Raw genomic sequence first — 24,699 nt, forward strand, 5'->3', positions numbered from 1 at the left:
TCAGGAGCTGAGCTCAGTGCCGTCAGAAAACTCCTCTACGTTCTTATGAGCGTCGCCTTTTTCCAGTCGGTCGAACACAGCGCTGATCTGATTGGTGTTGTTCAATACTCCAGAGCTCAGTGTGAGTTCAGCTACTTGGGCAGGGGTCAGCAGCGCCAATGATTCAAACTGTAGCACATCATGAATGACAGAATTTATTAGAGATGAAGCTGTTTATTAAAATGAAAGAAAGAAAGAAAGAAAGAAATAGAAAGAAAACAAAATAATGACAGTTCAGACGAGCAACTGGCGCACTATTGCGAGAAAAGATGAGGCAAGAAGAGAAAACAATATTGAACAGCTTCTTTTGGGCTTCAACTCAACTCATAAGCCATCTGAAATAATAAAGTACTTACGAAATCGACGGGGAGAGGAGGCGTGCAGCCTGAAGGGAAGGCAAGAAAAAAAGAGATTTCTGTCAGGAGGCGGCCACTGGCATATGGCTTACATTCACATACATTTTGTCAGAATTCTTTTGGTTTTACTTTGGTCATGCCATACCTTGTGGTGGTGACTGTCGAAGTTTGTCTTTGCTTGACCTGAGCTCCTCTTTAAGGTCAGATGGGAGAACTGCCAAAGCGTTCTCCAGGCCTTTCAATCTAAAGAAACATACAGAATGCAGATTTTCAATGCTTAATTCTACAGACTGCGAAAATACGTGAAACCAAAGGAGACAGATTTCTCACATCGCATTGTAAGAGTCACAGGTAAGGTTGGTGGGGATGAGGACCAGAACCGTAGGACGGAAGCTGGCCAGCAGGACCACGAGATTGATTTGAAACCACAGCTCATAGTCACTCGTTTGGAAGAGGGGGAATTTAGGAGCCAGAGCAGTCAAAGTCAGGTTCAGCATTGTGTCTCGGACGTCCCCGTTTGTAATGTAGGTTATGTTTTCCTGGGGGGGGGGCAGACACTTTTAGCATCAAGACAGGAACTTCTAACTAATATTCTTGTTCAAAAGCATCAGAGTCATGGTCTAGGCCATTCAGGATAATCAGGTTAATCAAAAACTAAAGAAAGCAAAACTAGAAACGACTCACCTCTTTGCTGACCTCCACAAATTTTTCAAAGAATTTCTCAAGCTGCTTCTCATCTGGGGATTGTAGGATGCTGCTCAACACCTCCTCCACCACGGTCACATTTTCAAGAGCACCGGTGGTTGGATCAAACAGCAGCTCTGCTTTTTGATCAGGTGACAGGGTTTCCAGAGCTGCCAGCTAAGGTGACCAAAGACACCAAGGAAATAACACATGACTGTCAGTGCTGTGCTTTCTGCCCAACACCAAACACAAGTACCGGTGCCAGTCAGAGGCTCTCTAAACAGAAACATAACAGAAGGTAGGTATTTTACCCCGCTGACGTTCAAGGCCTTAAGGTCTGAGTAATTGGCCACTGTGGTGAATGGGCCCAAGTTGGCGTTAAGCCATTCAGCATCGCTGCTAATGCTCTGTCTGCAACCTGTTTTAAAAGATAGGGGTGGAGGAAGATCAGTCGGCATCCCTGCACCGTTATGAAATTGACACGCAAGTACGAGGAGCTGTCAGCTGGAAAACTATACAGCAACACACTCTGTTCTGTCAACAGAGAGATGCCGCTAAAGCACGCACTGGAAGGCCTACCTGGACTGCTAAATAGGGTGGCGAATTCCTTCAGGTGCTCCACCAGAACCTTGGTTATCTCCTGCGTCCTGAGGAGTGTCATTTCGGGGAACACAGTTCCCAGTCCTTCGACGCTGCAACAGAAAGCCACAGATGGTGATTATGTGGACGTATTGGCGCAGATCTACAAACTTCCCGTCTCAAAACTGAGGCACTCACATCACTTGGTAGTTGGTGCAGTTGATGTCAGCTGTGATTTTAACCAGCATTTCGGCGGTGAAACTTGGGAGGATAGGCTCGAGCTTAACAGTGAACCACACAACCCAGTCAGGGGCCTCAAATTCCTTGATCTTCACTTGGATGATTATGAAGGTTCGGTTCATCATCACGTCTCTCACGGCAGGGCTGATATCAGGTATCTGCAGAAACACAAAACCAGGACTGTGAGTGGCACTGTAAGAGCGCACCGTACTTTGGGCTATCCTCCATGGCAACAACGCAATCTCTGTCAGGCACTTTCACTTATTGACTTGCCTCAGGAGCTGAGCTCAGTGCCGTCAGAAACTCCTCTGTGTTCTTGAAAGCGTCGCCTTCCTCCAGTCGGTCGAACACAGCGCTGATCTGATTGGTGTTGTTCAGTACTCCAGAGCTCAGTGTGAGTTCGGCTACTTGGGCAGGGGTCAGCAGCGCCAATGATTCAAACTGAAGGCAAACCACAGACAACAGAAGTTATCACAGATTAAGCAGCTTATTCAAAACATAAATGAGTAAGACAAAATAATGACAGTTCACATGAGCAACTGGAGCAAGCCAAAAGCTACTCACACTGGAGAAATTTCCATTCAGGGACTTCAAATCCTCCAAGGTAGCATAGCTGGAGAAATTGCCAAAGTTCTTCTCAAGCCAGTCAGCACTGCTCGTGGTTTTGATGAGACAGGCGGGATCTGGATTGAACACAGAGCATTGGGGGAATTCATCAGTCAAACTATTGCTCAAAAGTTTTTTTGTTGTTGTTGTTGTTTTTTTAAGTAATGCCATTTTTCAAATATTTCAAACACTGGTCAACATCGCAAACACTTTAGTTTTGTATTGGCTTTGCATTACTGAAACTGAAACACATTAAACTGTTCTGTACCTGAATGTTCTCTAGAGAGGAATGGCTGCATGAATTGCTTGTAGATCAAGAACTTCACAGTTCCATTCACCAGATTCACTTTTTCATTGAATGTTTTGACTCTGTAAACAAATAAATGTTCAAAAATAAGCCACAATTTCAATGTGTCTTTTTGCAATGTATGGAATGAATTTAAAATTTTGACTCATACATTGCCTGGTAGCTGACACATGAAAAGTTTATCTTGCTCATGTTGGATATGAACTGTGTGGTAATGAATGGGAGGATTGGAATAAGTCTGACACACAGCCATGACTGAACAAACTCCATGTTCTGCGCATTCTCCTCAGTCAGTGTGTGCAAGGCACCAAAACTTTCAGCAATGTCCTCCATGGATGAAACTTCCTGAAATTAAAATATACTTCATCACACATCGTTTTATTAGTAATTTACTAACTGATTTAGAATTGATAAAACATCCAGGCTGAAGAGACAGTGTCAATTTGCACCATGCATGTAGTGATTATTAATAATGAAACAAATAAATTATGAACATTTGAAGATTCAACTGATTGCAAGCATGAAATCAAATATTTCAGGAAAAAAGTGAATAAAATTATGTGAACGTGAATAAAATGATCAAAATAAGCAAGGCAGCAGGCAGTTGATTTTTTCTAGCAGAGGATAGTCTTAAATGTGGGTTCCTTACAAGGTAAACCATGACATTTAGTGTCGATGTAATGATCTTTCCAAGCTCCTTTTGGAGCATTTGAAGTTTCTCTTGAGGGAAACCAGCACTGATGTTTGATATGCATTGTAGCTGGTGTGTAGTGTTATCCACTGCATTTTGAATCTAGATTTGAAAAAAGTACCAAAATTAAAAGTACCAAAATTGACATACTGAACTTAAAAAAAAAAATAAAAAAAAAAGAAGCTTGTTTTGCGGCAACATCTCTAAGATGCTTAAAGAAATCTACCTCCAAAGCTACAGTACTGAGACAAGAATGCTGAAAATGTGAGGATATTCTGAAAAAGTCATATATAGATTTTATGTTAACACTTTACAATAAGGTTCATTAGTTAAACATTAGTTAATGTACTAACAAACAATGTTCCCTCTAATTTTTTTTCTCGCTGAGCAAAACTTTTCTCTGTTGAGCGCACATTTTGGCCACCTGAGCAAAAACATACTTTATATCAGACCTGTACAATCAACGTAAACACACACACACAAAAAATGGTTTTATCATGCAACTGTAACATTCAACTTTAATGTGCCGTTTCTATTTTATTTGACCCTTGATGTAACTTAGTGATTTATTAAATAATATGTTTGAAAACAAGCATTTCAGTCACTAAATTAAGCACATTTTAGGTTACTTGAGATTTTTTCACATTGCTGTATTTACTGTACCAGTCTTTACCAAGAAATTCTATTAAAAAATAATTTCTGTCCTCCTACAGGACAGTTCAATTCTTTATAATAATATAATATGAGCAGTTACACTGATGGTCTGGGACAACCATAATGTGTTTTTGTACCATAAATTATTAGCAACAGACAGTGTTAAACCATCAAAATTACATGTTTATTGCTTATGAATCTCACAGATTTTATATACCAGGAGGTTTCAAGATTTTTCATGGCAAGGAGCCCTAAACAATCGTCAAGGGCTATTTGTGAGATCAATTTTTTATTAGGTTTACATTATAATATAATATAATATAATATAATATTTAAGTATTTAAATTGATATACAGTATTAAATCAGTTTAAATGCTTCCATTTGTTTTAATATATTATATAGTGAAAATAAACTGAAGCATTTAAACTGATAGCTAAATATTTTTAAGTGAACGTTAACTCGTTTATAGTTATCTAAACATCCCTGAAACCCACAGCACCACCACACACAAAAATATATTTAACGGAGGTATATCACTGTTGTATTTTGAGTTTGATCTCTGTGGTGGGTGTGTGATTGTAAATGTCTCAGAGTTTTGTTCATTCTGTGCCCATCATCCGTTATTTCCACCACTTTTCATTAAAACATGACGTTTTATTTCACATTTCTTTTCGTTTCGCGTTGCCTCTCGTATTGAGGTATTTAGTCCGCAAACATGACAGTATTCTTACCGCGACTGATTTGGCTCAGGGCCAGCCAGCTCACACGCGCTCAATCGTTCTCTTTCTATGAAACCTGTAAACCGCATTCACCGGTTCCAACTCTATAGCGACAATAACTCTATAGCGGTTGTCCAGAGCACTGCAATTATTTCTCATTTAAACTACTACAGTCATTTTCATGCCTGTTCTCTGCGCTGCAATTATTTTTTCTGCGCGCAGCTTAGAGGGAACATTGCTAACAAATATGAACTAACCATGAGCAATACATTTGTTACTGTATTTACTAATTTTCGTTAACATTAGTTAATGAAAATACAGTTGTTCATTGTTTGTTCATGTTAGTTCACAGTGCATTAACTAATGTTAATAAGATTTTAATAATGTATTAGTAAATGTTGAAATTAACATTAACAAAGATTGATAAATGCTGTATAAGTGCAGTTCATTATTAGTTCATGTTAACGAATGTAGTTAACTAATGTTAACTAATGAACCGTATTGTAAAGTGTTACCAATTTTATCAACTAAATTGTATGAACTAAATCAATATTTTGTATGACCACCCACTACTTTTATCGTTTGCTAAGCTTGTGCGTAATTTTAAAGTAGCTTTGTAGGTTGATTTCCTGAAGCTTCTTGGGGATTTTATCACCACTTATTGCTCAGCTTTTTCAGTCTCTGAATCCTGAAAAATGAAATGTATGACGATTTCCACAAAAATCTGAAGCAGCACAACTGTTTTCAACATTGATAATAATCATAAATGTTTCCTGAGCATCAAATCATCATATCAGAATGATTTCTGAAGGATCATGTGACACTGAAGACTGGAGTAATGATGCTGAAAATTCAGCTTTGATCACAGGAATAAATTACACTTTACTATATATTCACATAGAAAACAGCTGATTTACATTCTAATAATATTTCACAATATTACCGACTTTACTGGAATAATTTCAGCATAATGTGACCATCAATGAAGCTCCTGTCTAAAAAACGATAACAGTAGCATTTAACATACATTACATTTACATTACGTTTTTTGTTTGTTTGTTTTTGAAAGCATTCAGAGGTAAATAAGAATTAGCAGGTACTTTATCACTATTAGAACAAAAGGTATGGCACTGTGCTGAACTGAAGTCTGATGTACGAATCAGCATGCATTTTATTCTTACTGCTTGATTCTGAGTAACACTGCATCAATGCCTAATGTGTCAGTTTATGAACAATATCAAAACAATGTGTTGTTTTATAAGTAGAGAGAAACACAAAGAGAGAGAGAGAGAGAGAGAGATCACTCACCAGAGAGCTGAAATTGTTCAGACTTTTCAGATTACAGTTGTCCAGAGTTTGATTGCTGGTTCTTCTGCAAGAGTGGAAAAAATAGATTTGGGATTATGGGATTATTAGGATTAGTATTAGGATAATATTTATTAGTGTTAATTAAGAGGAATGCTCACTCAGTAGTCAGACTGCATGATCCTGTTTCTAGGGAAAGTCATAGATATTTATTTATTAGATTACAGGTTCTCACTCCACATTAAGAGTTTCAGACACTGACTATTACATCTAAAAATGTCAACTTGCAGCACTGACTTTCCCTGTTTAACTTTTTACAAACAGATCTTTTAGAAGTGGTGAATGTAAAACTGTAATGTACTTCTAAAAATAGTAGATGGATAACACAATTTTGAGCAACTACAGACCAATCTCAAATATACCTTTCATTGGCAAGATCAATGAGAGAGGAGTTATTCTGACTAGAAAAGCATATGACACCTGTCATCTTTACAGATATTTTCCTTACTTGTTTATTTCAATACATTCCAAACCTATTTTTATTTCTTACATGTTGTATTATTTATTACATTTAACAAACTTTTATTAAGCTCCTATGCTTATTTTAAATTTATGCTTGAAATTGACGAAACAAAATTTGAAGCCTCCCCTTACCTTCACACAGTTAAGTAAATAAATAAATTGGTGTCATTTTAAAGGAAACCCCTTAAAAAAAAAAAAAAAATCCAAAATATTATAAAAACCCAAACCCTGATAATCATCACATATACTTACTGCTTGCTCAATTTCTGTAAATCCATTTTAATGAATGAATGACTCTCTCTACACATCGCTGCTCTGCTCTTCGTCAACACGCGCTTGCACCACCTGCTGGTGAGGTCGACTAACAGCAGATTGATATTATGCTCGGCACTCTACTGCTTTTCCTGCAGTTCCCGGATGTAAAATGTTTAATTTTCTGTCGAATTTGAACCACTGAATTTGTGGAAACGAATTTGTAACGCGAAATAAAATGGAATGAAAATTGTCAGTCGAATATTACAGGTTGTATTTTAAAACAGAATTAATATTTTGGAATTGAAATCTGAAAGGTGAATATGGATTATTGAATTTTTAACAATGAAAGTGTGTGTGAAATGTTTTGAATTGAAATATTCACAGCTTAAATATAAACAATCATGTTGAATTTCAGCCCATAAAATTGGAAGCCCCAAAAATACAATGCATTAAGCACGCAATGCATTTTTTTTTTTCAAGTAGTGCAATTCAACAAGCTTTTTGTTTTAAAAACATTTGGCATTATTTTACTTTTATACATTACAGTCGCAAATGGGGTTGGATGTTGAGCGCGAATATCTAAAATAATTCAATTCCATTAACATGCCATGGACATGTTCGCTATTTACATGATAGAGATGTTCACAATTGGTGAAGGTAAAACCGTAAAAAGTGAACTTGTTTACAAAACCATTCAATTTCAATTTCAATTTCAACACACATGGAAAAAAAATATTCGCCTTCTTGAAATAGCGAGATTGAATTAAAATCTCACTTAAAATCTCACTTATTAGTTAAATGAATTAGGAAGTGTTTATTCCTCAGTGCTAGATGTAATATACAAATCATGTAGGCTACTTGAGTTAAACAGAGTTGGGTATAACACATTACAAAGTAACGCGTTACTGTAGTCTAATTACTTTTCCTGGTAATGCAGTAATGTAACGCATTACATTTTAAATGTATGTAATTTGATTACAGTTACTGATGTCAATAAAATTCCGTTACTTGCGTTACAAGAAAAAAAAATTAGGTAAAGTGCATTTCTAAAGAAATCACGTTTGGCGCGGATGCGTCATTATGAATCACCGGAGAACGCGTGGAGGAGGATACCCGCGCCCAAGACGAGAGCGGTCCAACCTCGCCTAAACAAGCTAGATTTTATGTTTAGGCGATTTGTTCAGGCTTGGGAGGGAAGGTAACTTCTGAACAATATTGTTTTCAAATGTTGTTATATAATGTTTTTCAGCTATTTTTTCCTGTCTTTAATGCAGTTACATACAAACACAGTTAAGCTACCACACACATACATGCTACACACAGCAAGGAATGTTTAAACTGTGTCCGAAACCGCTCACTCAATCACTCGTTCACTGACTCACTAATCCCTATATAGTGTATGTCATTTGAGTGCACTATATCTGCAAAGAGTGAACGACATGAGGGCCATTCCACCGAATCGGTGCCATTTCTGTCCCCAGGACATTTTATGTATAAATATGCACTCTAAAATATATTTTATTATTAAGCAAAGTCTCCTAAACATTAATCTAACTGCAAATTTAAAATATATAATTTAAAACATTATTAAAAACTACTGAGAATACTAAAAAATAGCACGTGTTACATGTCCCCGCTAACTAAATCTAAACTTTATCATGAAATATGATCATCAAAATCTTGCAGAAATCTTATTATTTTTGCATTGTTGTGTTACTCCATATACCATCTATGCTAAACAAAAATAAATGTCATAAGAAATCCATAATATGTTATATAAAATACACATTTTAGTCGTGTCCCCTGGTTTTCACTCAGTCCTGTTACCCTCACACATTTCCCTCTCTAAAACACTTGGAACATCCCACAAGACACATTTTCAACAGGAAGTTGCATCATCTGGATCTTACGCAGGCCATAAAAAGACCAAAAGTAAGTTCTCTCATTTTAATTTCTGTATATTTGGTGAAGTTGGAACTATGACTGAGAAGGTCAATCTCAACGTACTGTCCTGTTACCTAAATTATTTCTTTGATGTTATTTGTTTATTTTAAAAATATTAACTTTAGGTAAGTCACTAGTATTTGCTTAGTGTCCTCATGATATTAGCATGTACGCCATGTGTCCATATGTCATGTATTTTATCATTTTTTGTTTAAAAACTCAATCCTGTTACTTTCAGTCCTGTTACTCATGTGAAAAATAACAGGACTGAGTTAAGAGTAACAGGAGTGAGTAGAGTCCTCTGTTTTGTTATTTAATAATGTGAATATTAGCTGATATAATACTATTCACCTGTATCATGAGTTTTACAGCTGAAATTATTTAAATTGTAGATTTTTAGGATTATTTTTACAATATGAATGCCATACATTGCAGGGAGCCAGTCCACCACGACGTGACTTCATCTTTTTGTCTTTCTCTTTCTTATCTTTTGTAGAAGATGGAGAGAACCTATACTTTGCAGGTGCAAGAAACACACACCCATGGCATGCCGCAAGGGAAGGAGTGAAACACACCAGCAACCCTGTCTTTTTCCCTCTTTTTTGTCTTTCCTTCCCTCCCTCTCCCCCCTCTCTCTTTTCCTTGCTCTCCTTCTTTCTCTTTCCACCTCCTTCACTGTAATGTACTACTAACACACAGAACATCCCTTCAACACAGAAATCTCACTCACACACATGCACACACGGCCATGGACACACTCTTTTTCCTCACACACATATGGACACTCAGTCCTGTTACCCAGCGTTCATTCCTGTTACAAAGTGCTCAGTCCTGTTACTAAATTTATTTATTTTTCTAGAAAAATAAAGTTAAACCACTGTTTTCATCAGTTTTGTCTGATCCATCATTTTCACAATGGTTAAATAAATTAAATTATTTAAAAACATATAAACTTGAGGCTTTTGTCTTCTTTTAAATGAGAAAATTGTTTTGCGTTTTTTATTAAAATACATCTTGCCTTATAATAAAGTGATTTTTTTTTGTCACAAATATCACTTATTTGAACACATAATCAACCATTTCTTCAAAATAAACACTTTCTTGAGGTGAATACAAAGGAATTAACTCGCATGCTTTTAAACATGATTTTTAAATGGCACGTGAGTTTTGGTAACAGGACTGAGAAAACATGCATCCATCTTCTGTGTTGAAACCTTGTAAAAAATTAAATAAAGTTGCCTGAGATTGACCAATACACATTTTGAAAAGTTAAAAATGTGTAGTATTAGATTCAGTGTTGAAAAAAGATGAAAAATAATGTTTAATTTTGAAGAGTTACAACAAGCAAATGGAACCCATTCGGTGGAATGGCCCATGAAGTGAGTGAATTCGGACGCTGACGTAGCCTATAACTGTGCTAACTGTGCTAACTATATCTTAGAGCTGGAGCTATCACAGAAACGGCTCAACACGTGATAAACTACTTTTATCCTACATGTTACTTTATAAAATAATATTAATAACAATCTCAATGACTTTATTTTGTAATCATACATACCTTACCTGCCAGCTTTGTAGTTTAATCGATTGTATGGTTTGTCATGCTTAATATGTGTTCATAGCCTAATCATTAAATACTATAAAAAAGACTGCAAACGAAAATAAACATTAACAAGTGTACAATAGGGTTGTAATGATATACCGGTATGACGATTATCATATCGTGTACATTTGCTTACTTACGGTATGGTAAAAATAAATAAATAAAAAAAATCAAGACGCAGAGTTTCACTTCACTAAACCTGCTCCACACCCACACGTACAGCAGACAATGTCAGAGACAGAAGTTGCTATCTCTATTCTCTGTGCCCCGTTGAAAAATAAGTTACAATTTGCAGAATGGGAATACTTTAGATATAGAAAAACAAACGCGGGGCTGTCCTCGAGTGTAGATATCCAAAAACAATGCGAGCCTACTTGCAAAAGGAGGAAACACATCAAACATGTTGACCTATATTCGAGAACACCATCCGTGTAGATGCAGGTATGTTCCGTTTATGTGCGTAATGGAGAGGGAATCCCGGAATCCAGTCATGAAAACGGAATGTACAGTATAACGCAGCGATGTCAGGTAAAAACGCGCGATTTGTTGGACTGATGAATAAAACAAAAGCAGAGCTGTACAATAAATCAGATCGTGACATGGTCTAGGCGGGGTCCGTGAATATTAAACGCAAAAAGACGGCTGTATAAATATATCTGTTTAACGTGTCTGCCTGTGTGAATGAGCTGCGCCGTTTCGTGTACTACATACTCAAGTATGTGCGACGCTCTTATTGTTTTTTCAGTGTTTGCCGTCTCGTTATCAGAGGACATGAACACAAACATATCCACGGTTGCTCTGAGATAGCGCTTAATGAGCATTTAATCAATTTATTTGAGAAAAACCATTGTCAAATACACTGAAACTCAAAGCTCTTCACTACATCCCGTCAAAATAAAAGACCGCTTTTTAACTCGAAGAAATTGACAAATTTATTATGATTGTTAAATACAATGTACTTCTCAAAATAATTATAAAAAAAAGTTAATTTCATTTCCATCATTTTTGATAATATTTGTATTAAAAAAATAAAAGCCAGAAGAATTAAGTCAAAGCAGAATTTCTGAATTTTAATTATTAATAAAAGTTGTTCAATTTCTAATCCATAATAATTTATTAAATGTATTTGATTGTTTTTGATTATTGAAATCTGAATAGAGAAAACAAACATTTTAATTAATTTATTGGTCATTTTAATTGATGATATAAATAAAAATTGATTGTTAAATAATGTATACCGTGATACCGTGATATTTACTCAGACGGTTATCATACCGTGGAAATCTCATACCGTTACAACCCTAGTGTACAATATTTCATATATTTATTAGTTTTAATAAAGTTATTTTTAGTTTGTTAGAATCTCACGCTCACAGATGACGTGGTCGTTGAGCGCCCTTAGGCGACTGTTATGATTGCATTTGAATAAATATTTTTCAAGTCAAGTTGCTGTTTTCATATTTCTGTAATATTTTTCAGTCAATATTAAATTACAGAAAGAACTATGAGTTTCAGTTTGTGGTGTATTTTTGTAGGTTTCAAAGTAACTTGAATGTAAAGTAATTAGTAATCTGATTACTTTTTACATGCAGTAATCAGTAATGTAATCAAATTACAATTTTGATGTAGTAATTTGTATTTTGTAGTGGATTACTTTTTTTGAGTAACTTACCCAACTCTGGTGTTAAAGAACAGATACAGTGATTAAATATTACTCCAGTAAAAGCATAAGTACTCCTTTCAAATTTATACTTAAATAAAAGTACAAAATGAGTTTAGTTTTGAATATACTTAGGAAAAAGTACTTATCTGACATTACTGAATCATTGATCCGGATCATTGAATCAGTGAATTAAATAATGCAATCTGATCAGTCGAATTCACAAGCGAATAAATCAAAGCGTTTTGAGAACCGGTTCATTGAAAAGTGTTGTGCTAAATAAAGTCGTAGTTTTTGTTATTTTTGGACCAAAATGTATTTTAGATGCTTCAAAAACTTCTAACTAACCCACTGATGTCACATGGACTACTTTGATGACGTTTTTATTACCTTTCTGGACATGGACAGTATACCGTACATACACTTTCAATGGAGGGACAGAAAGCTCTCGGACTAAATCTAAAATATCTTAAACTGTGTTCTGAAGATGAACGGAGGTCTTACGGGTGTGGAACGACATGAGGGTGAGTAATTAATGACATAATTTTCATTTTTGGGTGAACTAACCCTTTAAACAAATATGTTTTGTCACCTTTTTTTATCTGTTTATTTTCTAAGACCACCACTCGCCACTGCTTCCCAAACATCTGGTGCATTTTAGATGATTTACAGTATGAGTATATCTTTAAAAAATATTTTAAATATAGACTATATCTTGAATATTTTTGCTTAAGACACCCAGGCATAATGTGTCTGGATCTATCCACTGTAGAGCACTGCCTTAATGAAAACTAGTCTCCTTGACAAAATGCTTTTCCATATACAGAATGTACTGTGCTCTCACTGATCTTTTTTATATGATGTAACTGTCATGCATGCACATGACTTAAAGTAAGGGAATGTATAATAATCTCACCATTTGAATGTGTTGTGTTGCACTGAAAAAAAGCATAAAAAAAACAGGTAAATGTAAAAATTCTGATTAGAGTTTCATGTTATATTACACGCTTATTTTGAACAATACTGAAGTATTAATATATTCAGATGTATATTATTATTATTATTATTATTATTTATAATTTTTTTCCAGCATACACTTTTGGTTTGTGAAGACTACAAACATGGAGCAAAACATAAAAATTGTTTCCTTATGGATTTTCCTGACTTACCTGTGCATTACCCAGAGACACAGATGTTGCTGTGGACAGGGCAAGAAGTATAATTAGTATAATTAGTGTAAACATTGAGAAACATCTTATGAACTTACAGGAAGCACATTCATTTTAAAATAATATTCCGTAACAAAATGTTTACAGATGTTATTATATTTAAGTGACTAGTCTCAAATATATAATTCAAAATATGTATTTCTTTTGTGCTGTGCGTGTGTGCACCAGGTATTCCTGATGTTGTAGAGACCAAATGAGCAAAAAAAAACCCCTACAAAACCCCAACGTGTTTGTGTGTGTTAGTGAGTATGTGCGTGTAGTGGGTGTTGGTACTTTTTGAGGCCCAGTCCACACTGAGACAAGTTTATCTGTATACGCAAAAATTTTGTATCGTATAGGCATTTCGTCCAGACGGATCCGGCGTTTTCAGGAGGTGAAACTGCTATTTTTTTAAAACCGGGTCCCAGAGTAGATAAGTATGAAAACGACACCCTTTGCGTTTTCGTGTGTACAGCCAATCCGAATATTTTGTGAAACGATGATGTCATCACCCCACGTGTCGACCCTAGTCAGACACCGCCAACAGCACAAAACAGCAACAACAACAATAGCGGACTACATGCCTGTGTTCGTGCTGCAGAAGCTAAAATAAAATAAAGCTAAATTAAAATAAAGAAGCTAAATTAAAATAAAGCTTTATTTCTAAGCTTTACTAAAGTTTGTATACAGCACGCAAGATTTATGTGCATGCTCCAATTCTTATTCTTCCAATTTTTATTCTTAGTGTATCTCTTTTGCAGAATTACAGCACCACATACTGATCTGGCATGTACAGTATACTACATTGTTTTGAGTCGTTTCAGTGAGTGGATTCATGTGTACGCAGATATTTCTTGAGACGAGGGGGAAAAAAAGATCGGACAGGGAAAGCTCTGGCTTCATGTGGATGTAGCATGAGTTACAGAAACTGTTAAAGGTGCGGTAGACATTGTAATTGTTTGTGTACTTAGTATTAGTATTAGTACTTACACTTAGTGTTAGTATTTGTTGATGCTTCTAAGTTTTTAGGTAGAGCAGTTCTTAAATCTGTAGTGGTTTTAGAAGATAATTCTGTTAAACTATCTGGTTTTGAACTAATCATACTTTGTGCTCTTATCACTGATGGTGTTATACGGAAGATAGTCAATGGTTCTATAGGGGTTGGTACTTCAGGTGTTGTAAAATGACCAATTTTTTGGGGTTGATGGTGTTGCACTAGAAGAAGTTTTAGTTGTTTGTACACCAGGTCTAGTAATGGTTGTTTTAGAAGATGTAGCCAATACATTTGTTAGCATTGGAGGTGTTGTATCACTAGCAGTTTGTATAAATTGTGTTATATCAAGAGTTTTTGGTGCTACAGGTGTGGTAAGAGCAGTTGATCTTGCAGATGTAATAAGGAAAGTAGTTGCTGGTGTTGCAAGCGATGCCCTAGCAGTATTTGTAGATGCCTCAGAAACATGAACAGAAGTTGTTGTTGCTGAATTTGTTGTAAAGACAGAATCTTTTGGTGCTCCAGTGCTTGTTGGCCATGAAGGTGTCATTGTTAATGTAATTACTGATTCTCCAAATCTTGTCAAGACAGTATTTGGTTTTGTTTAAGTTTTAACACTGGCAGTAGTTTGGGGTAGTGCAGATTTTGTAAGATGAACAGTTTTTCCTGTTGAGGCTGTACTACTATCAGGGGTTGTGTGTTTCAGGTGTAGTAGGGAAATTACTTGTTTCAGAATTTCCTGGGAATGTCGTGGTTGGTTCTTCAGATGTTTTAGTGACAGCAGTCGATGTTGCCAACATTATATCAGTAGGAGCTGCTTCTTGTGTTGCAGCAATAGTTGTTTGTTTTAATGATGTTTTAGCAGTACTTAATGTGTTTTCTAGAGGTGTTATATGAATGGCAGCAGTTGAAGTCAGAGGATATATTGCTGTTGAACTAACATCTAGTTCTGCAAGTGTTGTAGGCACAGCAGTTGTTCCTTCAGTTGTTGAAATAGCAGTGTTAGGTACCTCAGTTGTTGTAGCAGTAACAGTTGTTAGTTCTGCAAGTGTTGTAGAAACAGCAGTTGTTCCTTCAGTTGTTGAAATAGCAGTGTTAGGTACCTCAGTTGTTGTAGCAGTAATAGATGTTAGTTCTGCGAGTGTGGTAGGCACAGCAGTTGTTCCTTCATTTGTTGAAATAGCAGTATTTTGTACCTCAGTTGTTGTAGCAATAACAGTTGTTAGTTCTGCAAGTGTTGTAGAAACAGCAGTTGTTCCTTCAGTTGTTGAAATAGCAGTATTTGGTACCTCAGTTGTTGTAGCAGTAATGGATGTTAGTTCTGCAAGTGTTGTAGGCTCAACAGTTGATCCTTCAGTTGTTGAAATAGCAGTGTTTTGTACCTCAGTTGTTGTAGCAATAACAGTTGTTAGTTCTGCAAGTGTTGTAGAAACAGCAGTTGTTCCTTCAGTTGTTGAAATAGCAGTGTTTGGTAAATCAGTTGTTGTAGCTGTAATGGATGTTAGTTCTGCAAGTGTTGTAGGCACAGCAGTTGTTCCTTCAGTTGTTGAAATAGCAGTATTTGGTACCTCAGTTGTTGTAGCAGTAATGGATGTTAGTTCTGCAAGTGTTGAAGGCACAGCAGTTGTTCCTTCAGTTGTTGAAATAGCAGTGTTAGGTACCTCAGTTGTTGCAGCAGTAATAGATGTTAGTTCTGCAAGTGTTGTAGGCACAGCAGTTGTTCCTTCAGTTGTTGAAATAGCAGTTTTAGGTACCTCAGTTGTTGTAGCAGTAATAGATGTTAGTTCTGCAAGTGTTGAAGGCACAGCAGTTGTTCCTTCAGTTGTTGAAATAGCAGTGTTAGTTACCTCAGTTGTTGTAGCAGTAATAGATGTTAGTTCTGCAAGTGTTGTATGCACAGCAGTTGTTCCTTCAGTTGTTGAAATAGCAGTTTTAGGTACCTCAGTTGTTGTAGCAGTAATAGATGTTAGTTCTGCAAGTGTTGTAGGCACAGCAGTTGTTCCTTCAGTTGTTGAAATAGCAGTGTTAGGTACCTCAGTTGTTGCAGCAGTAATAGTTGTTAGTTCTGCAAGTGTTGTAGGCACAGCAGTTGTTCCTTCCATTGTTGAAATAGCAGTGTTTGGTACCTCAGTTGTTGTGGCAGTAATAGTTGTTAGTTCTGCAAGTGTTGTAGGAGCAGCAGTTGTTCCTTCAGTTGTTGAAATAGCAGTGTTTGGTACCTCAGTTGTTGTAGCAGTAATGGATGTTAGTTCTGCAAGTGTTGTAGGAGCAGCAGTTGTTACTTCAGTTGTTGAAATAGCAGTGTTAGTTATCTCAGTTGTTGCAGCAGTAATAGATGTTAGTTCTGCAAGTGTTGTAGGCACAGCAGTTGTTCCTTCCGTTGTTGGAATAGCAGTGTTTGGTACCTCAGTTGCTGTGGCAGTAATAGTTGTTAGTTCTGAAAGTGTTGTAGGCACAGCAGTTGTTCCTTCAGTTGTTGAAATAGCAGTGTTAGTTATCTCAGTTGTTGCAGCAGTAATAGATGTTAGTTCTGCAAGTGTTGTAGGCACAGCAGTTGTTCCTTCCGTTGTTGGAATAGCAGTGTTTGGTACCTCAGTTGTTGTAGCAGTAACAGTTGTTAGTTCTGCAAGTGTTGTAGGCGCAGCAGATGTTACTTCAGTTGTTGAAATAGCACTGTTAGGTACCTCAGTTGTTGTAGCAGTAACAGTCGTTAGTTCTGCAAGTGTTGTAGGCGCAGCAGTTGTTCCTTCAGTTGTTGAAATAGCAGTGTTAGTTATCTCAGTTGTTGCAGCAGTAATAGATGTTAGTTCTGCAAGTGTTGTAGGCACAGCAGTTGTTCCTTCCGTTGTTGGAATAGCAGTGTTTGGTACCTCAGTTGTTGTGGCAGTAATAGTTGTAAGTTCTGCAAGTGTTGTAGGCACAGCAGTTGATCCTTCAGTTGTTGAAATAGCAGTGTTAGTTATCTCAGTTGTTGCAGCAGTAATAGATGTTAGTTCTGCAAGTGTTGTAGGCGCAGCAGTTGTTCCTTCAGTTGTTGAAATAGCAGTGTTAGTTATCTCAGTTGTTGCAGCAGTAATAGATGTTAGTTCTGCAAGTGTTGTAGGCACAGCAGTTGTTCCTTCCGTTGTTGGAATAGCAGTGTTTGGTACCTCAGTTGTTGTGGCAGTAATAGTTGTAAGTTCTGCAAGTGTTGTAGGAGCAGCAGTTGTTCCTTCAGTTTTTGAAATAGCAGTGTTTGGTACCTCAGTTGTTGTAGCAGTAACAGTTGTTAGTTCTGCAAGTGTTGTAGGCGCAGCAGTTGTTCCTTCAGTTGTTGAAATAGCAGTGTTAGTTATCTCAGTTGTTGCAGCAGTAATAGATGTTAGTTCTGCAAGTGTTGTAGGCACAGCAGTTGTTCCTTCCGTTGTTGGAATAGCAGTGTTTGGTACCTCAGTTGTTGTGGCAGTAATAGTTGTAAGTTCTGCAAGTGTTGTAGGCACAGCAGTTGATCCTTCAGTTGTTGAAATAGCAGTGTTTGGCACCTCAGTTGTTGTAGCAGTAACAGTTGTTAGTTCTGCAAGTGTTGTAGGCGCAGCAGATGTTACTTCAGTTGTTGAAATAGCACTGTTAGGTACCTCAGTTGTTGTAGCAGTAACAGTCGTTAGTTCTGCAAGTGATGTCGGTACAGCAGTTGTTCCTTCAGTTGTTGAAATATCAGTGTTTGGCACCTCAGTTGTTGTAGCAGTAACAGTTGTTAGTTCTGCAAGTGTTGTAGGTGCAGCAGTTGATCCTTCAGTTGTTGAAATAGCAGTGTTTGGCACCTCAGTTGTTGTAGCAGTAACAGTTGTTAGTTTTGTAAGTGTTGTAGGCTCAGCAGTTGATCCTTCAGTTGTTGAAATAGCAGTGTTTGGCACCTCAGTTGTTGTAGCAGTAACAGTTGTTAGTTTTGTAAGTGTTGTAGGCACAGCAGTTGTTCCTTTAGTTGTTGAAATAGCAGTGTTTGGCATCTCAGTTGTTGTAGCAGTAACAGTCGTTAGTTCTGCAAGTCTTGTAGGCACAGCAGTTGTTCCTTCAGTTGTTGAAATAGCAGTGTTTGGTACCTCAGTTGTTGTAGCAGTAATATATGTTAGTTCTGAAAGTGTTGTAGGAGCAGCAGTTGTTACTTCAGTTGTTGAAATAGCAGTGTTTGGTACCTCAGTTGTTGTAGCAGTAATAGTTGTTAGTTCTGCAAGTGTTGTAGGAGCAGCAGTTGTTACTTCAGTTGTTGAAATAGCACTGTTAGGTACCTCAGTTGTTGTAGCAGTAACAGTCGTTAGTTCTGCAAGTGATGTCGGTACAGCAGTTGTTCCTTCAGTTGTTGAAATATCAGTGTTTGGCACCTCAGTTGTTGTAGCAGTAACAGTTGTTAGTTCTGCAAGTGTTGTAGGTGCAGCAGTTGATCCTTCAGTTGTTGAAATAGCAGTGTTTGGCACCTCAGTTGTTGTAGCAGTAACAGTTGTTAGTTTTGTAAGTGTTGTAGGCTCAGCAGTTGATCCTTCAGTTGTTGAAATAGCAGTGTTTGGCACCTCAGTTGTTGTAGCAGTAACAGTTGTTAGTTTTGTAAGTGTTGTAGGCACAGCAGTTGTTCCTTTAGTTGTTGAAATAGCAGTGTTTGGCATCTCAGTTGTTGTAGCAGTAACAGTCGTTAGTTCTGCAAGTCTTGTAGGCACAGCAGTTGTTCCTTCAGTTGTTGAAATAGCAGTGTTTGGTACCTCAGTTGTTGTAGCAGTAATATATGTTAGTTCTGAAAGTGTTGTAGGAGCAGCAGTTGTTACTTCAGTTGTTGAAATAGCAGTGTTTGGTACCTCAGTTGTTGTAGCAGTAATAGTTGTTAGTTCTGCAAGTGTTGTAGGAGCAGCAGTTGTTACTTCAGTTGTTGAAATAGCAGTGTTTGGCATCTCAGTTGGTGTAGCAGTAATGGATGTTAGTTCTGCAAGTGCTGTAGGTGCAGCAGATTTTCCTTCAGTTGTTGAAATAGCAGTGTTTGGCACCTCAGTTGTTGTAGCAGTAATAGATGTAAGTTCGGCAAGTATTGTAGGCGCAGCAGATGTTACTTCAGTTGTTGAAATAGCAGTGTTTGGTACCTCAGTTGTTGTAGCAGTAACAGTTGTTAGTTCTGCAAATGTTGTAGGCGCAGCAGTTGTTACTTCAGTTGTTGTAGAAACAGCAGTGTTTGGCATCTCAGTTGGTGTAACAGTAATAGATGTTAGTTCTGCAAGTGTTGTAGGCACAGCAGTTGTTCCTTCAGTTGTTGAAATAGCAGTGTTAGGTACCTCAGTTGTTGTAGCAGTAACAGTTGTTAGTTCTGCGAGTGTTGTAGGCGCAGCAGTTGTTCCTTCAGTTGTTGAAATAGCAGGTACCTCAGTTGTTGTAGCAGTAACAGTTGTTAGTTCTGCAAGTGTTGTAGGCACAGCAGTTGTTCCTTCAGTTGTTGAAATAGCAATGTTTGGTACCTCAGCCTTTGTAGCAGTAATAGATGTTAGTTCTGCAAGTTTTGTAGGCTCAGTAGTTGCTCCTTCAGTTGTTGAAATAGCAGTGTTTGGTAAATCAGTTGTTGTAGCAGTAATAGTTGTTAGTTCTGCAAGTGTTGTAGGAGCAGCAGTTGCTCCTTCAGTTGTTGAAATAGCAGTGTTTGGTAAATCAGTTGTTATAGCAGTAATCGATGTTAGTTCTGCAAGTGTTGAAGGCACAGCAGTTGTTCCTTCAGTTGTTGAAATAGCAGTGTTTGGCATCTCAGTTGTTGTAGCAGTAACAGTCATTAGTTCTGCAAGTGTTGTAGGCACAGCAGTTGTTCCTTCAGTTGTTGAAATAGCAGGTACCTCAGTTGTTGTAGCAGTAACAGTTGTTAGTTCTGCAAGCGTTGTAGGTGCAGCAGTTGTTCCTTCAGTTGTTGTAGAAATAGCAGTGTTTGGTACCTCACTTGTTGTAGCAGTAATTGATGTTTGTTCTGCAAGTGTTGTAGGCACAGCAGTTGTTCCTTCAGTTGTTGAAATAGCAGTGTTTGGTACCTCAGTGGTTGTAGCAGTAACAGTCGTTAGTTCTGCAAGTGTTGTAGGCGCAGCAGTTGTTCCTTCAGTTGTTGTAGAAATAGCAGTGTTTGGTACCTCACTTGTTTTAGCAGTAATGGGTGTTAGTTCTGTAAGTGTTGTAGATACAATATTGTTTGGTGTTGCACCCTCTGAAGATGTTCTTTTAATAGTGGTTCTTGGTTCTTCAGATATTGTATCGACAGTGGTTGTTGTTGTCTCTGTCATATTAGAATTATCTGTCATTTTATTTGTCGAAATAACAGTGGTTGTTTGATCTGTTGCTTTCTGTGATTCAGTACTCTGTGATCCAGACGTATCTGTTTGTGCAGCAATTGCTGTGGAAAAATTTGAAGGGACGTGAGCATACAATGGTATTTGTGTTCACTTGTTCACCTGACCTTGAGACTCTTCTTTTCTTCCTTTTTTTTTTTTGTTTTTTTTTTGTTTTTTTTTGTTAGGAACAAATTCTGGATTGCTTGGAGATTAACTCTTTCCCCACCATTGACAGAATTTTCTGTCAATCTATGTTCCAAAACACATGCATAGAAGCAGAAACAAGCAATAAAAGCATTGCTTGTCCACATTGTAGTCTTTGAGAAAAAAATAATTTTCTCAGCTTTTTGTTCAAAATGTTTTGTTTTTTTTAACAAAACTTACCCATATTCAAGTGTTGATAAAAAAGAATGCAAAAAGCTAGAATATTTTTTAGCTTGTTTTGTTTAAAAACAGAGGCTCTGTTCTTTTTTTTGATATATTGGATGCTCAGATATTTGTACAACAGAATATTCTGAGGGTCATGAAAGTTTTGTTAAAATGATCAAAAATGTTGGTGCTGGCAATGTTTAAAATGCTGGCAGGGAAAGGGTTAAGAAAATGGTAACATACACGTCAAAATTAACACACACTGTTAGACCTTGCTGTAGAAAAAACAGCCAAATTCTGACAGTAACAAACCATTTTCCATTAAAACAGTAATATACTGTAGAAAACAATGCATTCTGGGTAATATTTGTCATCTTCGAGAAAGTAGCCTACAGGAATATACTGTGAGTTAACAGCGCTAGAGGCTGTGTTCTAAATCACACCCTATAGCCTCATTCACTATTTCCTACATTAGTTCACTAATATAACCCACTTGACAGAGTTAATTAAAAGAAGTGAGTGAATTCAGAAACTTTATGAACACCTGATAAGCAGAATCACTGAAGGACAGAGAAACAAGACCAGAAAAATGACACGAGCAGAAACACAAGAATTACAACTGACTTCAGTGTCAAACCAGTTTGACATTATTTCTTTCATACATGTACAGAAGTTCTTGTTGAGAATTAACAGATATGGATGTTGATGTTTTATTTAAAATAAAAATGTATTGAAGTTTGCAGTCACCATCATGGTGACAAGTGTCTGCTTTAGTTGTGCTCTTGACTCTTTAACATTAGTTGCTGCTGTAACTGAGTGTTTATAAAACACATTTGTTATAGCAGGAAAAGGCCAACATAAAGTTGATCAGGTGTTTGGCTGTTGTGATGATTCTGTAATCATCTTGGAATCATCTTTAATTCACTGATCTATTTCCGTGTGTAGTCTTTGATTTAATGGGCAATTTATCTTTATTGATTGTATTATATCCATGATTCAACAGCGTACAAACAAGCAACGTTTCAGTTATTAAGGAGAATATATAAGTCCTTATATAAAATAAAAATATAAAATATTTTGAGCTTCTGCTTAACTTGCACAGCAGAGACATCAACAGTCAGAATATGAATCTCAACAATGGTGACATCCAAAAGTTTAATGCTGCAATGCATGCTGGATGCCAGCATAGTACAAAACTCCCAGCATGCATTGCAGCATGAATAAATTATGCAGCTTTATTGCCACCATTGTTGAGATTGATGTGCTGATTTTTTATATCTGTGTGTGTCTAAATAATGCTGCAGCTGTTTTTTGTGCATGGTGTTTAAAAATAAACTCTTTTTAGCTGATTTTTGTTGGAACTCTTGCTGTAGTTTCACAGCGATAATGAAGAATATTAGTCTGTTAATAATGTAACTATGGATAAAACAGTATGAATTCAGTAAATCAATAGACTATGTGATGGTTATGTCTTCAACAACACATAACTATCAACATTCAACATTTTTTTCTCTATATTTGTTTCTGCATTAAATATATGAATAGTTTAAACAGCCAGAGAAAAAAAAACTGATATTTTAAAAGGTCATGGGTAAAGAGCTCAACTAAAGCAAACGCTGATGTCCTCGATGGTAACATCAAACCAAACATTTTCACCAAAATATCAACATCTAAACTTCTGGTAATTCTCAATAAGATTTCTTTTGTAGAAATAAAGTTAATCTGGTCAGTAATAAGTTTAATAATGTGTAATGGCTGGAAGACAGTTGTAGGTCTGCTCGTAGTTGTAGTTTCTGCTCGTATTTATTCCGTTCTTGTTCCTCTTTTCAGTGGTTCTGCTTGTTAACAAGCAGGTGGTCATCATTAATGCTCAATCATCACTTAAATATAAACTTAATTATCTCACTGCAGCACAGCGTCAATGTTACTTTTACTCTGTAGTGTGGACACTAGAGGATGTTCCTGTGGGGTTGAAAGCACTAAAGGTGTAAGATAAAAAGACACACCCACAAAATGTAATTTAACAGTTACAAACTGTTAGTTAAAAAACAGTTATATACTGGCAACGCTGTTGCCAGTTTTATACTGACAACACTGTTGCCAGTAGTTTACTGTAAAATTGAGTTTTGCGGGTCACCATTGTGCTGAAGAGTAGAGCCTGTGCTTAAGTTCAGGAGAAGATCAATAGACATTGATGATATTCTACATATTGTTTTATTTAACAGATGGTGACTGTGTAATTGCTGGTGCAGTAAAAATCTTTTTGTTTAAAATGTTTGTATTGAACTCTTAAGAAATAAGTTCAAAGTAATGATATGCTCATATTATTAGCATATAATAAAAATTAGTTTGTAAATTTAAATGGCACTCTAACAATTTGAGGCAGTTGGTTTCTGCAAATGAAATGAGGTAACACAAGTTTTAACTTAGTGCATGGTATCTTTACAGTAACATACTGTAGATTACAGTAAATAACTGTACAATCAACAGTAAATTACTGGCAACAGTGTTGCCAGTATTTTACTGTAAAAAAGCTCGGCAAGGTCTAACAGTGCAGGTCAGCATTCAATTGTCAACTGTAAAGCATCTTCCTAACCCCTGGGGCTATTTCGCATAACCTGATATTGCTGAGTTCAACATGTTCCTGGGTCAACATTTTTGTTGATCCTGGAACAACATTCAAATCAACCAATCAGATTTGAGGGACAAGTTTACAGATTATGTCAAGTTTAGGGTTAAAATCATGAATTGGTGCTTCTACATCAGTGTTATTCATCTATCATTTCCCTCTGATTTTTGGGATAACTTATGGGTAGGGTTAGGTTTAGGGGTAGGAATAGGGTTAAGACTAGGAAAGGGTTAAATTTTCAGACTAGAATGTTGTTTCAGGATCAACAAAATATGTTGACCCAGGAAAGCATCTAACTCAGCAATATCAGGACGTGTGGGCTATGTCAGTGCATTAGTTATATACCATCAAACTTGTTCTGTTTTCTTGGTTATTTACAATAAAGCAGTCACAATTGTTTAGCTGGGTTTCCATAAAGCATGGGCTCTCAACTCAAATTTAATTTTCAACCAAAGTTTTAATTTTTTAAGGATTTCAAAGATAAAGTTTATAATATGATGTTGGGTATGTATTTGTGCATGTGTTTGTCAATGTGTTGTCTGTTTTGCAATTTGCTTTGGTAAGAAAGTGAGTGTGTGTGAGTGTGTTTGTGCATGCATGTGTGTGTGTATACGTGCATGGATGTGAGTGCGTTCCTGCGTGTGTGGGTGTGTACGTGTGTGAGTATCTCACCCATACAGAGGGCAGACAGTAGCAACAGTCTGCTGGACATGATGTTTTGTCTCATGTTGTTCTCAGTTCATCTTCTATGCTGCAAGAGTTAAAACATTTATTAGTCAGAATATTCAACATGTGCTATAAAATTTGTGTGAATTTACTATATACAGTGGGTACGGAAAGTATTCAGACCCCCTTAAATTTTTCACTCTTTGTTATATTGCAGCCATTTGCTAAAATCATTTAAGTTCATTTTTTTCATCATTAATGTACACACAGCACCCCATATTGACAGAAAAACACAGAATCGTTGACATTTTTGCAGATTTATCAAAAGAAAAACTGAAATATCACATGGTC

General features: G+C 36.6%; 1 protein-coding gene across 1 annotated transcript; it reads right to left on the reverse strand.

The window, feature by feature from the left end:
* Positions 1–24,424, reverse strand: LOC125259006. The gene is made up of 18 exons (XM_048176307.1): positions 24,355–24,424; positions 13,335–13,363; positions 13,082–13,103; positions 6,343–6,370; positions 6,185–6,248; positions 3,461–3,604; positions 2,963–3,156; positions 2,773–2,873; positions 2,463–2,581; positions 2,172–2,339; positions 1,857–2,056; positions 1,659–1,771; positions 1,391–1,497; positions 1,080–1,256; positions 726–934; positions 541–638; positions 396–424; positions 1–168 (listed from the first exon to the last, which is right to left on the reverse strand). Exons 1-18 carry the CDS (start codon positions 24,407–24,409, stop codon positions 1–3), a joined length of 2,025 nt encoding a protein of 674 aa, XP_048032264.1. The 5' UTR covers positions 24,410–24,424.
* Between the last annotated feature and the right edge of the window lie 275 nt (positions 24,425–24,699).

The sequence above is a fragment of the Megalobrama amblycephala genome, linkage group LG2, assembly GCF_018812025.1.
Source record: "Megalobrama amblycephala isolate DHTTF-2021 linkage group LG2, ASM1881202v1, whole genome shotgun sequence".
Lineage (NCBI taxonomy): Eukaryota > Metazoa > Chordata > Actinopteri > Cypriniformes > Xenocyprididae > Megalobrama > Megalobrama amblycephala.